Source organism: Canis lupus, chromosome 3 (assembly GCF_048164855.1).
Source record: "Canis lupus baileyi chromosome 3, mCanLup2.hap1, whole genome shotgun sequence".
NCBI lineage: Eukaryota > Metazoa > Chordata > Mammalia > Carnivora > Canidae > Canis > Canis lupus.
In genome coordinates this window covers 56378491-56392000 of record NC_132840.1, presented here as the reverse complement: position 1 = coordinate 56392000, position 13510 = coordinate 56378491, and the positions used below count along the sequence as shown (strand labels likewise).

General features: G+C 54.5%; 1 protein-coding gene across 4 annotated transcripts in view; it reads left to right on the top strand.

Annotated features, from left to right (window-relative positions):
• The window catches only part of DNAH2 (dynein axonemal heavy chain 2), an 87606-nt gene that overhangs the window by 73034 nt on the left and 1062 nt on the right, over positions 1–13510 (top strand). For 3 of the 4 annotated variants that reach the window (XM_072821279.1, XM_072821278.1, XM_072821277.1), the window contains 20 exons: positions 207–332; positions 430–578; positions 692–758; positions 876–1026; positions 1162–1310; positions 1492–1625; positions 1772–1916; positions 2019–2218; positions 2932–3058; positions 5147–5333; positions 5487–5635; positions 5791–5974; positions 6207–6397; positions 11108–11299; positions 11460–11644; positions 11872–12100; positions 12179–12330; positions 12463–12577; positions 13027–13203; positions 13302–13376. In XM_072821279.1, coding sequence (XP_072677380.1) covers positions 207–332; positions 430–578; positions 692–758; positions 876–1026; positions 1162–1310; positions 1492–1625; positions 1772–1916; positions 2019–2218; positions 2932–3058; positions 5147–5333; positions 5487–5635; positions 5791–5974; positions 6207–6397; positions 11108–11299; positions 11460–11644; positions 11872–12100; positions 12179–12330; positions 12463–12577; positions 13027–13203; positions 13302–13376 — 3084 coding nt within the window. Of the gene's footprint in view, positions 1–206; positions 333–429; positions 579–691; positions 759–875; positions 1027–1161; positions 1311–1491; positions 1626–1771; positions 1917–2018; positions 2219–2931; positions 3059–5146; positions 5334–5486; positions 5636–5790; positions 5975–6206; positions 6398–11107; positions 11300–11459; positions 11645–11871; positions 12101–12178; positions 12331–12462; positions 12578–13026; positions 13204–13301; positions 13377–13510 lie in introns of those variants that run through there. The other variant, XR_012028417.1, reaches the window with a different exon arrangement.

Sequence of the window (13510 nt, the reverse complement as noted above, 5' to 3'; positions counted from 1 at the left end):
TGGGAAAGGGTTAGGCCTTATCACCACAGTGTAAACAGAACTGCTGTTAAAGACAAGGTGTGTGGGGGGGAAAGACTCAAAAGTTATTAGAATCAGTTTAGAGCCCTCAGGGCCAAAGGTTCAGGACAGGGGAGGCACCTCTTTGATCTAGACAGTGTCTTAAGGAGGAAGCCTGCAGGGCTTACACCCCCCTTGCTGCCCCCCAGGGCCTGGAGAAGGATCTGGGCTACCTGGTGGGTGACTGTCTCTTGGCTGCTGCCTTCCTGTCCTACATGGGCCCCTTCCTGACCAACTACCGGGACGAGATCGTTAACCAGATCTGGATGAGGAAGGTGAGGCAGGGCTCGGGCAGGGCTCGGGATCCCCGGCAGGGGCCAGGGTGCCAGGCTCAGGTCTCCAGGCTGACATGTGGGGCACTTCCTCATCCAGATCTCAGAACTTCAGGTCCCTTGCTCCCCTCGCTTCACCTTTGATAACTTCCTGTCCAATCCTACCAAAGTTCGAGACTGGAACATCCAAGGGCTACCCTCGGATGCCTTTTCCACCGAGAATGGCATCATCGTCACCCGTGGCAACAGGTTAGGATGCTCCTGGGGGCAGGGGTTGGGTGGTGAGGGGAGGGGGGGTGAGGAGAGGTGATGGGAGGGGGATGAGGGCAGACCCTGTCCTCTGAAGGGCCGTCCTCCTGCAGGTGGGCACTGATGATTGACCCCCAGGCCCAGGCCCTGAAGTGGATCAAGAACATGGAAGGGAACCAGGTGCAAAGCTGGGGGTGGGGGCTGCTCCCCAACCCTCTCTCTTCCCGAGGCTCTGCCCCTGAGACTGTTCCCCCTTGGTCCCTCAGTGGCTCTCCCACTGTCCCCTCTGCTCTCTAGGGTCTCCAGATCATTGACCTACAAATGAGGGACTACCTTCAGGTTCTAGAAAAGGCCATCCAGTTTGGATACCCTGTGCTGCTCCAGAATGTGCAGGAGTATCTGGATCCCACACTCAACCCTGTGCTCAACAAATCTGTTGCCCGAATCGGTTAGCCCTGGGCTGAGGCTGCTGAGGGCAGGGGTGGGGGGGTGAGGGGGTTGTCACTGGAGTGGGGAGATGGGCTAGCCCATGACTGTCACAGTGGGTCCTCACCCTTGACCCCCTTGACCCCCGTGGCTACAGGTGGGCGGCTGCTGATGCGTATTGGCGACAAGGAGGTGGAGTACAATACAAATTTCCGGTTCTACATCACCACCAAGCTCTCCAACCCCCACTACAGCCCGGAGACCTCTGCCAAGACCACCATTGTCAACTTTGCTGTTAAAGAGCAGGTAAGTGGGGGGGCAGTGGCAGGACTCAACTGGTGAAGCAGGAGGCACTGTAGAGGGATGGAGAAGGAGGCCCATGGCATCAGGCCACAGGGGATGAGTGCTTGGGAGATGTGTGGGGCGACAAGGGTGAGGTCACCAGAGTGAGAGTCTCAGCTCTCAGCATACATCCTGGTACTTCCAGGGCCTGGAGGCTCAACTGCTGGGCATTGTGGTCCGGAAGGAGCGGCCGGAGCTGGAGGAGCAGAAGGACTCACTCGTCATCAATATTGCTGCTGGCAAGAGGAAGCTCAAGGAGCTGGAAGATGAGATCCTTCGGTGAGAGCTTGCCCCCACCCCCATCGCCCCTGACCCGCCACTGGCCTCCTTGCAGGCCCTGCAGGGCCCCAGGGGGCAGTGGAGGAAGGCCTGCCCACACCCGTGTCCTGATCTCTGGCTCTACGCACCCACGGGGCTCCTTGCAGGCTGCTGAACGAGGCCACGGGCTCCCTGCTCGATGATGTGCAGCTGGTGAACACCCTTCGGACCTCCAAGATGACGGCCACCGAGGTGACGGAGCAGCTGGAGACCAGTGAGACCACAGAGATCAACATCGACATGGCCCGCGAGGTGAGCTGGGGGGGAGGGATCCTGCCTCCGTGGGGGGGTCATCCCCGTGGCCAACCCCCACCCCGCCCCATGGCCCCGCACCCTGACGCCCCCCCTCTGCAGGCTTACCGTCCCTGCGCCCAGCGGGCCTCAGTGCTGTTCTTCGTGCTCAACGACATGGGCCGAATCGACCCCATGTACCAGTTCTCGCTGGACGCCTACATTGGCCTCTTCATCCTCAGCATCGACAAGAGCCACCGCAGCAACAAGCTGGAGGACCGCATCGACTACCTGAACGAGTACCACACCTACGCAGTGTACAGGTCAGCGCACCATACTGCGTCTGCGTGGCTGCTGCCCCTCTTGCCCTCCCGCATTGGTGCTGTCCCAGCCGCGGCCACCACTCCCAGTCCCCTGCTCCCCTCTCCCTACACCTTCCCTAGGCAGCGGGTCCCCCTAGGGCTCTAGCCAGACCCCTGGGCCCAGCCATCAGCTGTCCCTGAGCCCTACACTTGTACCTACAAGTGTCCACTGTCTCTGCGCTTCTTGAGGGGCAATGCCCTGGAAGCTCTAGGAATCTTGGTAAGATCCAGATTCAGATTCAGGGGGCCTGGGGCCCGCCTGAGGTTGCGCATCCGTAGCTAGGTCCCAGGGGGCGCTACAGCTACTGGTGGTCTGGGGACCACCTCTGGGCAGTGGTGAACTTGACTTCTCCACATGAATGGCCCCCTGGCCTATCAGGTTCAGCGCGTTTCACACCAAACCCCTCACCTCCCTCTTTCCTTCAGGGGCCTCCCCCCAACCCCGAGTGGCACCAACACCCACCTCCCAGTCACCCAGGCCAGAAATCGGAAGTTGTCCCTGACCTTTCCTCTCCCGACCCTCCTCCTCAGATCGGGCACCAGGGTTTGCTCACCAGTCTTTCTGCAAATGGCCCTGCCCGGCGGCCCTGCAAGCCTGCATTTGCATGATGTTTGCGCAGCAAGTGTTCACGTTGTGTTTCCTACCTCCTCCACCCTCCTTGCCCATCTCACAGGTACACCTGCCGCACACTGTTTGAGCGCCATAAGCTACTGTTCAGTTTCCAGATATGCGCCAAAATCCTAGAGACCTCTGGCAAGCTCAATATGGATGAGTACAACTTTTTTCTGCGAGGGGGTGTGGTGAGTCGGGCGGAGGCATCAAGGTTGGGGACTGGGGGTACATGTGAGGAGGACTCCAGGCCGACCGGAAGGCCCAAGGCACTAGCAAGCGGGCTCAGGAGCACCAGTGGGAGCAGGTGCACGCCCACCTCCCTGGGGACGTGGGGGCTGACTGGCCACGTGCTTCCTCACTTGCATTAGGGGCAGAGCTTTGGGGCCCCTCTGACCTGGGACCTACTGATTGGTGTGATCTTGCCTCTCTCACTGCTGCTCATCCTCTCCTCCCCCCACCTGACTGCCGTGCCACATCCCGCTCTCTTCCCTGCAAGCACCCTTACTGCCCACCCCCATGGTTCTTCTGCTTGGCGAAACCGCCACCCTGGTGGCACCCAGCTCTCCTGCTCCTGTGCACTCCCACGCTGAACGGACTTGCTCAAAATCCTTTAGGCCCTTAAAAACACCAGACCGAAAAAAAAACCCAAACAAACAAACAAAAAAAACGCCAGACCGCAATGGCAGGTTCCTCCGGCCAGTCATTCTCCACCCTCGAAGGCAAACCGGTTTCTTTATTTTATTTTATTTTATTTTATTTTATTTTATTTTACTTTTTGTATATTTTTTATTGGCATTTGATTTGCCAACATATAGTATAACACCCAGTGCTCATCCCGTCAAGTGCCCCGCTCAGTGCCCATCACCCAGTCACCCCAACCCCCTGCCCACCTCCCTTCCACCCACCCCTTGTTCGTTTCCCAGAGTTAGGAGTTTCTCATGGTTTGTCTCCCTTTCTGATACTTCCCACTCATTTTATCTCCTTTCCCCTTTATTCCCTTTTATTCCTTTGGCTGCACACACTTCACCTCTCCTCCAGATTTTAGCAAAGGCCTCCCAACGCTCCCTGCCCCCACCCTCTCAACTTGGCCGCCCAGAGACTTTTTAAAACCTCCCCCCACCCAACTCCTCCCTCTGTCCACCTGCGGCAGCCCCAGAAGCCCTCCGAAGGCAGGCCCCACCCTGGCACCTCTGCATTCGTCCCTCTGGCCACACATGTGCATGCAGCCCGCCTTCATCTCCTTTGACACTGGATTCGAGCTGCGCTGGATTCCCTGAGACCTCCTTGACTTTTTTTTTTTTTTTTTTTTAAGATTTTATTTATTTATTTGAGGGGAAGGGAAAAGCAGTGAGGGACGGGGTGTAGGGGAGGAGGAGGGAGAAGCAGACTCCCCACTGAGCATGGAGCCTGGATGGACTCCATCCTAGGACACTGAGATCACGACCTGAGCTGAAACCAAGAGTTGGATGCTCAACGGACTGAGCCACCCAGGTGCCCCTTCTTATTTAATACTTCATCGCCCCCCGCCCCCCAGAACTTCCAGTCTTTATCCTCCTCCACTTACTCTGTTCTTGTGTGACATTGCCATCTTTAACCGACTAGATGGTTTAATTATCTGGTATGTGTTTTGGCTCATTATCTGCCCTCCCGTGTTGAAAAATAAGCTCCTCGAGGGCCGAGATATCTATCCTGTTTATTTGCTGATGTGCCCCAAGGGCCGAAAATACGTAGTTGGTGAGCAATAAATATCTGTTGAAGAAGGGAATGAACAAACCACTCTAAGGGGCGAGGCTGCCGCCCGGAAGCTTTACGGTGAGGGACAGTAACACCGGCAAACCACCAGAGGGCGCCAGCTTCCTAAATTTGCACTGCGCGGTCACTGCAGGCGGAGACCTGGACCCCCACCTAGACTTCCCCCATCCAGGTGGACCCCAATCGGGACGCCTGGGAGGTTCAGTGGTTGAGCGTCTGCCTTCCGCTCAGGGCGTGATCCCGGGGTACTGGGATCGAGCCCCGCATTGGGCTCCCCGCATGGAGCCTGCTTCTCCCTCTGCCTGTGTCTCTGCCTCTGTGTGTCTCTCATGAATAAATAAATAAAATCCTTTTAAACAAAAAAAAGGTAGATTCCAATCTATCTCAGATTCCTGTCCTCCTTCCTTCATTCTCTTTCATGCAAGACTCCTCATCATAAAATAATAATAATAATAATAATAATAATAACGGTCATTGTTTGGAGATGTTCTTGCTCAATCCCTTCCTCCTCCCTCCTTGCCCAGGTCCTGGACCGGGAGGGCCAAATGGATAACCCATGTACCAGCTGGCTGGCGGATGCCTACTGGGACAACATCACAGAACTGGACAAACTGACCAACTTCCACGGACTCATGAACTCCTTTGAGCAGTATCCCCGGGACTGGCACCTGTGGTACACCAATGCCACCCCGGAGAAGGCCATGCTGCCAGGTGCTCTCTCCCGCCTTCTGTGCGCCCCTCTCTGCCGCAGCCCTGCCTGCGCTTCCTGGTGGAGCATCCCTGGCAGGGGCCCCTTGGGTTAGACTCCTGCACCCCCACACCCCCAGGGGGCTCAGTCCCTGCGGCTGCTCCCCTCATCCCTAGGTGAGTGGGAGAACACCTGCAACGAGATGCAGCGGATGCTGATCGTCCGCTCTCTGCGCCAGGACCGCGTGGCCTTCTGTGTTACGTCTTTCATCGTGTCCAACCTGGGCTCCCGCTTCATCGAGTCACCTGTGCTGAACATGAAGCTGGTCAGTGGCTTGGTTTCCCAGGCCACCCCGCCCTGGCTCCTTCTGTCCCTCCATCCTCACGCTTCTCTGCAGTCTCTCTCTCTCTCTCTCTCTCTCTCTCTCTCTCTCTCTCTCTCTCGGTTCCTGCCTGAGGCCACGTCCTGTGATCCCGGCAGGTGATGGAGGATTCGACTCCACGAACCCCACTGGTATTCATCCTGTCCCCTGGTGTGGACCCCACCAGTGCCTTGCTCCAGCTGGCAGAGCACACAGGCATGGCCCAGCGCTTCCACGCCCTGTCCCTGGGCCAGGGCCAGGCCCCCATCGCGGCGCGGCTCCTCCGAGAGGGTGTCATTCAGGGTCAGTAGCCACCTGGCTCCTCTGCCCCCAGCCTTGGCACTGGTCCTGCTCCCCGGAGCCTCTGAGCTCAGTCCAGGACTCTGACTGTGGCCCCCACTTCCCCAGGAGGCCTGGGAAAGGCAGACCCAGGAGTGTGGACCCCTTCCCCACCAAGCACACACCATCAGGTGCAAAGCATGGGACAGATGGGGCTCGGGGAACGGTTCCCACTGACTCCAGCATCTCCTTGCAGGACACTGGGTGTTCCTAGCCAACTGCCACCTGTCCCTGTCTTGGATGCCGAATCTGGACAAACTGGTGGAACAGCTGCAGGTGGAAGATCCTCACCCTTCCTTCCGCCTTTGGCTCAGCTCCAGCCCCCACCCAGACTTCCCCATCTCCATCTTGCAGGCCAGCATCAAGATGACCACAGAACCACCAAAGGTACCGTGACATTAGATAGCCAGTGCCGACCGTGCCATCTGGCACCGCGCTCTTCCTGCTAGCGTCACGGGGAGTCCCAGCCTTAACCACGGCTTTTTGCTTCTCCTGCTCTCAAAAAATTCTACCCTAGTTCTTCCCTCCATGTGCCAAACCCCTAGAACGTAACAGTAATCCCTAAACATTTCTTGAGCGTTATTGCACGCCAGGCGTTGTTTATTTATTAGTTCATTTAAAATGCACACACCTTATTATCAGGCAAGTCCTGCTACCCCCACTTTACAGAGAGGAAGCTGAGGCATGGAAGAGTATGGGGCGCCTGGGTGGCTCAGTGGTTGAGTGTCTGCCCTTGGCTCAGGGCGTGACCCTGGGGTCCTGGGATCAAGTCCTGCATCGGGCTCCCCGCAGGGAGCCTGCATCTCCCTCTGCCTGTGTCTCTGTCTCTCTGTCTGTGTCTCTCATGAATAAGTAAAATCTTAAAAAGAAGAAGAAGAAGAAGAAGAAGAAGAAGAAGAAGAAGAAGAAGAAGAAGGAGGAGGAGGAGGAGGAGGAGGAGGAGGAGGAGGAGGAGGAGGAGGAGGAGGGGAGGAAGGGGAAGAATAGTAGTAAATAACTAGTGGATAGAACTTTTCTGCCTCCCAGCATTTCTTTTCATCTCTCCCTGAGGTCCGGGCTGGGCCCCAGCCTCCCTGCTTCCCCCCGCAAGCTCTGTTGGAAGCTTCTCTCCAGAATGACAAAGTCACCATTAAATGCAACCACGCTGATCCTCTAAGATCCCACAGCCCACAACCATCTTGATGCTGGCCTTTACCTCTGCGTATACTGCCTTAGCCCTTTTTCCTCGCTTTCAGCCAAGATCAAACCCCGTCCTTACACGGCCTGTGTGTGTCCCCCTCCCCCACCCCACCCCCAGAGGGGGCCTCCTGGCATCACCCACTGCCACGGGGTCCCCTTGGCTCTGTTTGCTGCACCTCCACAGTTCATTCTTAAAATGTCTTGTCCCTCTTCCTCTAGACTCTGTACTCCCCCAGCCCAAGGCTTCTGGAAGCACCTGCTGCAGCCCCCCTTACGTCCTCCCCACCCCCTCCTGGGCCTATTACCAGTTCCTTGAGAAGCCCCTGCCCTGCACGTTTAGGCCGTCACCCCAGGGATCCCTGCTCATAAAACCATTTCCCGCTGCCACTGTTCCTGCAGCCCCCGCTGCCCGGTCCTCTTACCCGCGATCGCAAGGTTCAGATAGACTCCTGTCTTCTCGAGACTGGAAGCTCCTCGAGGGCAGAGGCCATGTCTTTCTAAATTTTTTCCCCTCTCAATGTCTTGCTCACCTCCTGACTAGCGCCAGGGCTTGGATGTAGTAGGAGCTCAACAAATATCATCTGAACACGCATCATTCATTACTTCAATCCTTGGCTGCCCCTGGGCGTTGACACAGCTGCTGGTCTATCCCCTGGTTTCTGTGACCTGTGCTCTTCCAGCTTTGGGTTCTCCCTCCACCTCCTGCCTGGTCACTTACCACATTCGTGTCTCCTTGTCCCTTGTCCTCCTGTGGTCTTAGCTCCACACTTGCTCCTTGGCCCCCAGCTCGGCCCATGCTACATTTCCTCCTTTGGTGGAGAAATTGTCCTCTCCCTCACTTCAACTCCAATCCTTATCTCCGGCCTCAGTAACCACACTCAGTCCCAGGCCTGGATTCCACATGGCTTCCAGGCAGCCAGCCCCGGAAATCCCACACTCACAAAAGAAGTTGCCAGGCCCCGCCACCAGAGAGTGCCTCTTTGTCCCATTTTTTCGTGGCACCCCTGATTTTTTAAATTTTTTTATTTTTTGAGAGAGGGAACAATCAAGCAAAGGGAGGGGGGCAGAGGGAAAGAGAGAGAATCTTAAGCAGTGTCCATGCTCAGTGTGGAGTCGGATGTGGGGCTCAATGTCATGACCCCAAGACCAGGACCTGAGCGGGAATCCAAGAGCCAGATGCTTTGCTGACTGAGACACCCAGGCACCCCAATGATGTTTAACTTAAATCTATTATATATTCTAATTTTCTTAAGTGACCCAATCTTGTCCTCTATACGGTTCCTCCCTCGCCCCCCAACACAGGATCCACTCTAGATCAGATATTGCAATTTTGTTGTCCCATGAGGGAGGCCAGTTTTTGCATCTAGACATACAAGCCAACCCCAACAGTCAAGGGGACAGTGATTCATCCAAGTTTTACTTCAAATAAGAAGGTCCGCATAACCGAAGCCTCCAGGTGCCGGTCAGGATCTGGTTCTGGAGTGTATTCTTGGGTCACTGCCTGCTGTCTGGTCTTTTCCTTTTAACTAAATATTAGGCAGATACAAAAGAATAGAAAACATATGCAAGGGGTGAAGGATCCTAATTCCACACACACCCGCCTGCCCGTCTTGCCATGACTGTCCCTCCCGTCGCCCTCCCTCTGCCCTGGAACACAGCCGCTCTCCTTGAGGTGTCTGGCTGGAGGGACTGCACCAGCTGCACACGCACAGCAGTGTGCTCTTCTCATTCAGCACTCTGGGCTCACGTTCCACGGTTCCTTGTTTTGCTCCACATCCTTTTATTTTTTTAAGATTTATTTATTTGTTCATGATAGAGAGAGAGAGAGAGACAGAGACACAGGCAGAGGGAAAAGCAGGCTCCATGCCGGGAGCCCGACGCAGGACTCGATCCCGGGACCCCAGGATTGCACCCTGGGCCAAAGGCAGGCGCTAAACCGCTGAGCCACCCAAGGATCCCCTTGCTCCACATCCTACTCCTTCTGTCAGTTTTGTGTTTTGTGGGTTGTCTTTTTTCTTTGTCATTTATTTATTTGTTTATTTATTTAGGTGAATAGAGGTCCTTAATTTTTAGGAGGTGGGCGGAATTCACCTTGTTTCTTCTTTGTGGTTTGTCCTCCTAGGTCTTGTTCAAGAAATCTTTGCTTACTCCACAGTGGTAAAATCGCTCTCCTATACTTTGTCTTCAAAAGCATTTTATAGGGACCCCTGGATGGCCCAGTGGTTGAGCATCTGCCTTGGGGTCAGGGCGTGATCCCAGGGTCCTGGGATCAAGTCCCGCATCGGGCTCCCCACAGGGAGCCTGCTTCTCCCTCTGCCTGTGTCTCTGCCTCTGTCTCTCTTGAACGAATAAACAAAATCTTAAAAAAGCATTTTATAATTTGACTTCCCCATTTCAGTGTTTTAATCACTTGAGGTTGATTCTTGTAAGTGTGGAATGAGTAGGGAGGGGTCTAATTTGGGTTTTTCCCCCACAGAGATAACCAGTTCTCCCAGGACCATCATTGAATGGCCCACGATTACCCTTTGGACCTGCTGTGTCTGCTAAGCCTTAAATCATGTTTATATACACAAGGTTTCTGAGCTCTTTATCCTGTGCATTGGTCAGGTTGTTAGCATTGGGGTCTATATGCATGGTCTCAATTGCTATGTAGCTCTACAATAATCCTTGATGGCTGGTAAGGCAAGTCTCTATACCATATTCCTTGTTGGGCTATTCATGGCCCTTTATTCCCCAATGTAAATGTTGGAATTAGCTTGTTAAGTTCTACTCAAAAAAATCCTATTGGTCAGTTTGGAGGAAAACATCTTTCTTATCGAGCCTTCCCTTCCATGATTATAGTATGTCTCCACATGTGATCTTTCTTTCAACAAAGTTTTGTCATTTTCTCTATAAGGATTTGTACATTTTTTTAAAAAAAATTATTCTTTCTTAAAAAAGATTTTATTTATCCATGAGAGACACACAGAGAGAGAGGCAGAGACATAGGCAGAGGAAGAAGCAGGCTCCCTGTGGGGAACCTGATGTGGGACTTGATCCCAGGACCCTGGGATCACGACCTGAGCCAAAGGCAGACACTCAACCACTGAGCCACCCAGGTGCTCTAAGATTTGTACATTTTTATTTATTCCTAGAAACTCTATGTATTTTGAGGTTATAAATGGAAGGTTTCTTACTCCAATGTTTTCAACACTCCATCACGTCCATTATGGATGCGTCCTCGTAAAAGCACTGTTTCAACATATCACTGAGCTACTCAAGATAGAAAGTGGCCCCGTGACTTGATTCCTGGTGAATCAAGTCCAGATGGTGCCATCTGTTCATGCCCCTTCTGACCCCACCCGTGTCCTTGCACTTGACTTCATTTACACTCTCTTTTCACTTCTTCTCCCCTTTATCCCTTCCACCCTTTCCATCTCCAGGATACCAATGCCCTCCCCTCAGCCTCCTCATGTCCCTCCTATTGGTAAATCCACCTAGACCCACAAGGGCATTCACAAAGCCTGAAAAATCCATCACACAGACAGTCCCTCCTTGATGACATACTATGGCCCCTTAATGTACGCTGAACCTTAGCACATGGCAGTGTACATTTTTGTTCATTGATAGTTGCATGTCTCTGTCTTCATCTTCCTTTGTATTTCTGGGTACCTACCCACTATGGAGAACAATGTGGCTGAGAACATCAAAACTGAGGGAGACAAGTGCCTGCATGCAAATTAAAGAAAGGCACCCACCCCATCCTGTGAATCAGTGCACATCTTGGCATGCAGATCAAGGGCTGAATTTCAGCCTTCACTCACCCGTTCAGCCAGCGCCCTTGTGCAGTGAGCAACCTCCACAACTGTACAATGTGGTGCTAGGGGCAGGGCTGAGCATTATGCACATCACCCCACCTCTGTTCTGCATTGTCCCCAGGGCCTGAAGGCCAACATGACACGTCTCTACCAGCTGATGACGGAACCACAGTTTTCCCATTGCTCCAAACCTGCCAAGTATAAGAAGCTGCTGTTTGCACTCTGCTTCTTCCATTCTGTGCTGCTGGAACGCAAAAAGTTCCTGCAGCTTGGCTGGAATATTATCTATGGCTTCAATGACTCTGATTTTGAGGTTTGTACTAACAGGTGTCTGTCCCCCCAGCCCTCTGTCCTTCCACCTCCTGCCCTGGGCCCCCCTGTGGGAAGAGCCACAGACAGAGAGCCTGCATGAAAAGCCTGTGTTGAAGAGTTCCTGCCATAACAGTGTGCGTGGGGTGGGGGGGCACGCACAGGTGTCCGAGAACTTGCTGAGTCTATACCTGGATGAGTATGAGGAGACACCATGGGACGCACTCAAGTATCTCATTGCTGGTGTCAACTACGGTGGGCACGTCACGGATGACTGGGACCGGCGTCTGCTCACGACCTACATCAACGACTATTTCTGTGACCAGGCTCTGTCAACCCCCTTTTACCGGTGAGGGGAGGTAGCACTGAACCCGGGGCCAGAGGCCACCGACAGACCAGGTGGCAGGACTGGGTGGGGGGGCAGATGCGTTTGTGGGGAGGAGAGGCCAGGAGACCGAGGAGAGGCAGATATGCGGGAGCAGGGTAACGGGGACCTGCATAGTGACCAGGGTCTCAGCCTGGCACTGAAGCCCCCAAGGCCCACTGCATGGTGATAATTATGCTGTGGGCCACCAGGTTGTCGGTGCTGGAGGCTTATGTCATCCCCAAAGATGGGAGTCTGGCCTCTTACAAAGAGTACATCAGCATGTTGCCCGGCATGGACCCCCCCGAGGCCTTTGGCCAGCACCCCAATGCGGATGTGGCCTCCCAGATCACCGAGGCCCGAACTCTGTTTGAGACTCTGCTGTCCCTGCAACCCCAGATTACACCCACCAGGGTAGGGGGCCAGAGCCGGGAAGAGAAGGTATGAGCGGGTCCACTCGTAGGGGGGAGGCAAGCAAGGAGGCAGAGAGGCCTCTGCTCACAGCTCCCACCGCACCAGGTCCTCGAGTTGGCCACTGATGTGAAACAGAAGATCCCTGAAATGATCGACTATGAGGGGACCCGGAAACTGCTGGCCATGGATCCCTCCCCCCTCAACGTGGTCCTCCTGCAGGAGATCCAGAGATACAACAAGCTCCTGGAGACCATCCTGTAAGATGGAGAGGGGCTCTGCGGCTTGCAGGGAGGGGCGAGTGAAAGAGCTCCCTGCCAATGCCCTCCCCCACCCCCCCATGGCTCTGCCAGGTCCATCCCATCTCTAAGCCCCCACCCTATCCTGCCCAGGTCCTCACTGACAGACCTGGAAAAAGGCATCCAGGGCCTCATCGTCATGTCTACGAGCCTGGAAGAGATTTTCAACTGCATCTTCGATGCTCATGTCCCTCCACTCTGGGGAAAGGCAAGATCACTGGCTCTTGACCCCCTGTGCCCTCAGTCTCTGGGTCCCGGGAGGCATATGGCAGGATGCAGGGAGCCTGGGGTCTGGAGCCAGATAGATTCAAGGTGGAAATCTGGCTCTGCTCTTCCCAGACTGGCTTTACACCTATTAACCTAGGAACTTAGCGCAAGTTCCTAACCTCCCCAAGGACGCTTCCAGGATTCTTAGTACTGTGTGTGACTGTTAGTAGGTGCTTCGTTAACAGGAACGGGTTAGTCTTACTGTTGCTCTCATTGTGAAATGGTTGTTGTTTTATGCTTCCCGCCCGGGAGCTGGCTTTTGGAGAGCTTTGCCCAACTGTAACTGGGGAATGGGCTGATACTTCTCGTATCTGCTCCAAGTGCTCAAAAATCAAGATTTCGATGCATGAGAAAATAAGTGCAAAAACACACACTTGCCTCCTCCTCCAGGCATATCCCTCACAAAAGCCCCTGGCTTCATGGACCCGGGACCTGGCCATGCGTGTGGAACAGTTTGAGCTGTGGGCCAGCCGTGCCCGGCCTCCTGTCATCTTCTGGCTGTCTGGCTTCACCTTCCCCACCGGCTTCCTCACTGCTGTGCTGCAGTCCTCAGCTCGCCAGAACAATGTGAGCAGTGTGGCAAGTGTGATGCAGGGTGGCTGCTGGGGACACAGACTTGCTCTCCTCCTGAGGGGTTCTCCTTTATGCTCACCTTTAACCCCCAGATTCCAGTGGACAACCTCTCTTGGGAGTTTATTGTTTCCACGGTGGATGACAGCAACCTCGTGTACCCACCCAAGGTGGGAGCCAGATGAGCTTAGGGCTCTGAACAAAGGCAGGTCTGGAGGGTGCTGAGAGCACAGGTGAAAAACAACTGGTTAAGATGGGAGAAGAGGGGCCTCTGGGGGGCTCAGTTGGTGAAGCATCTGCCTTC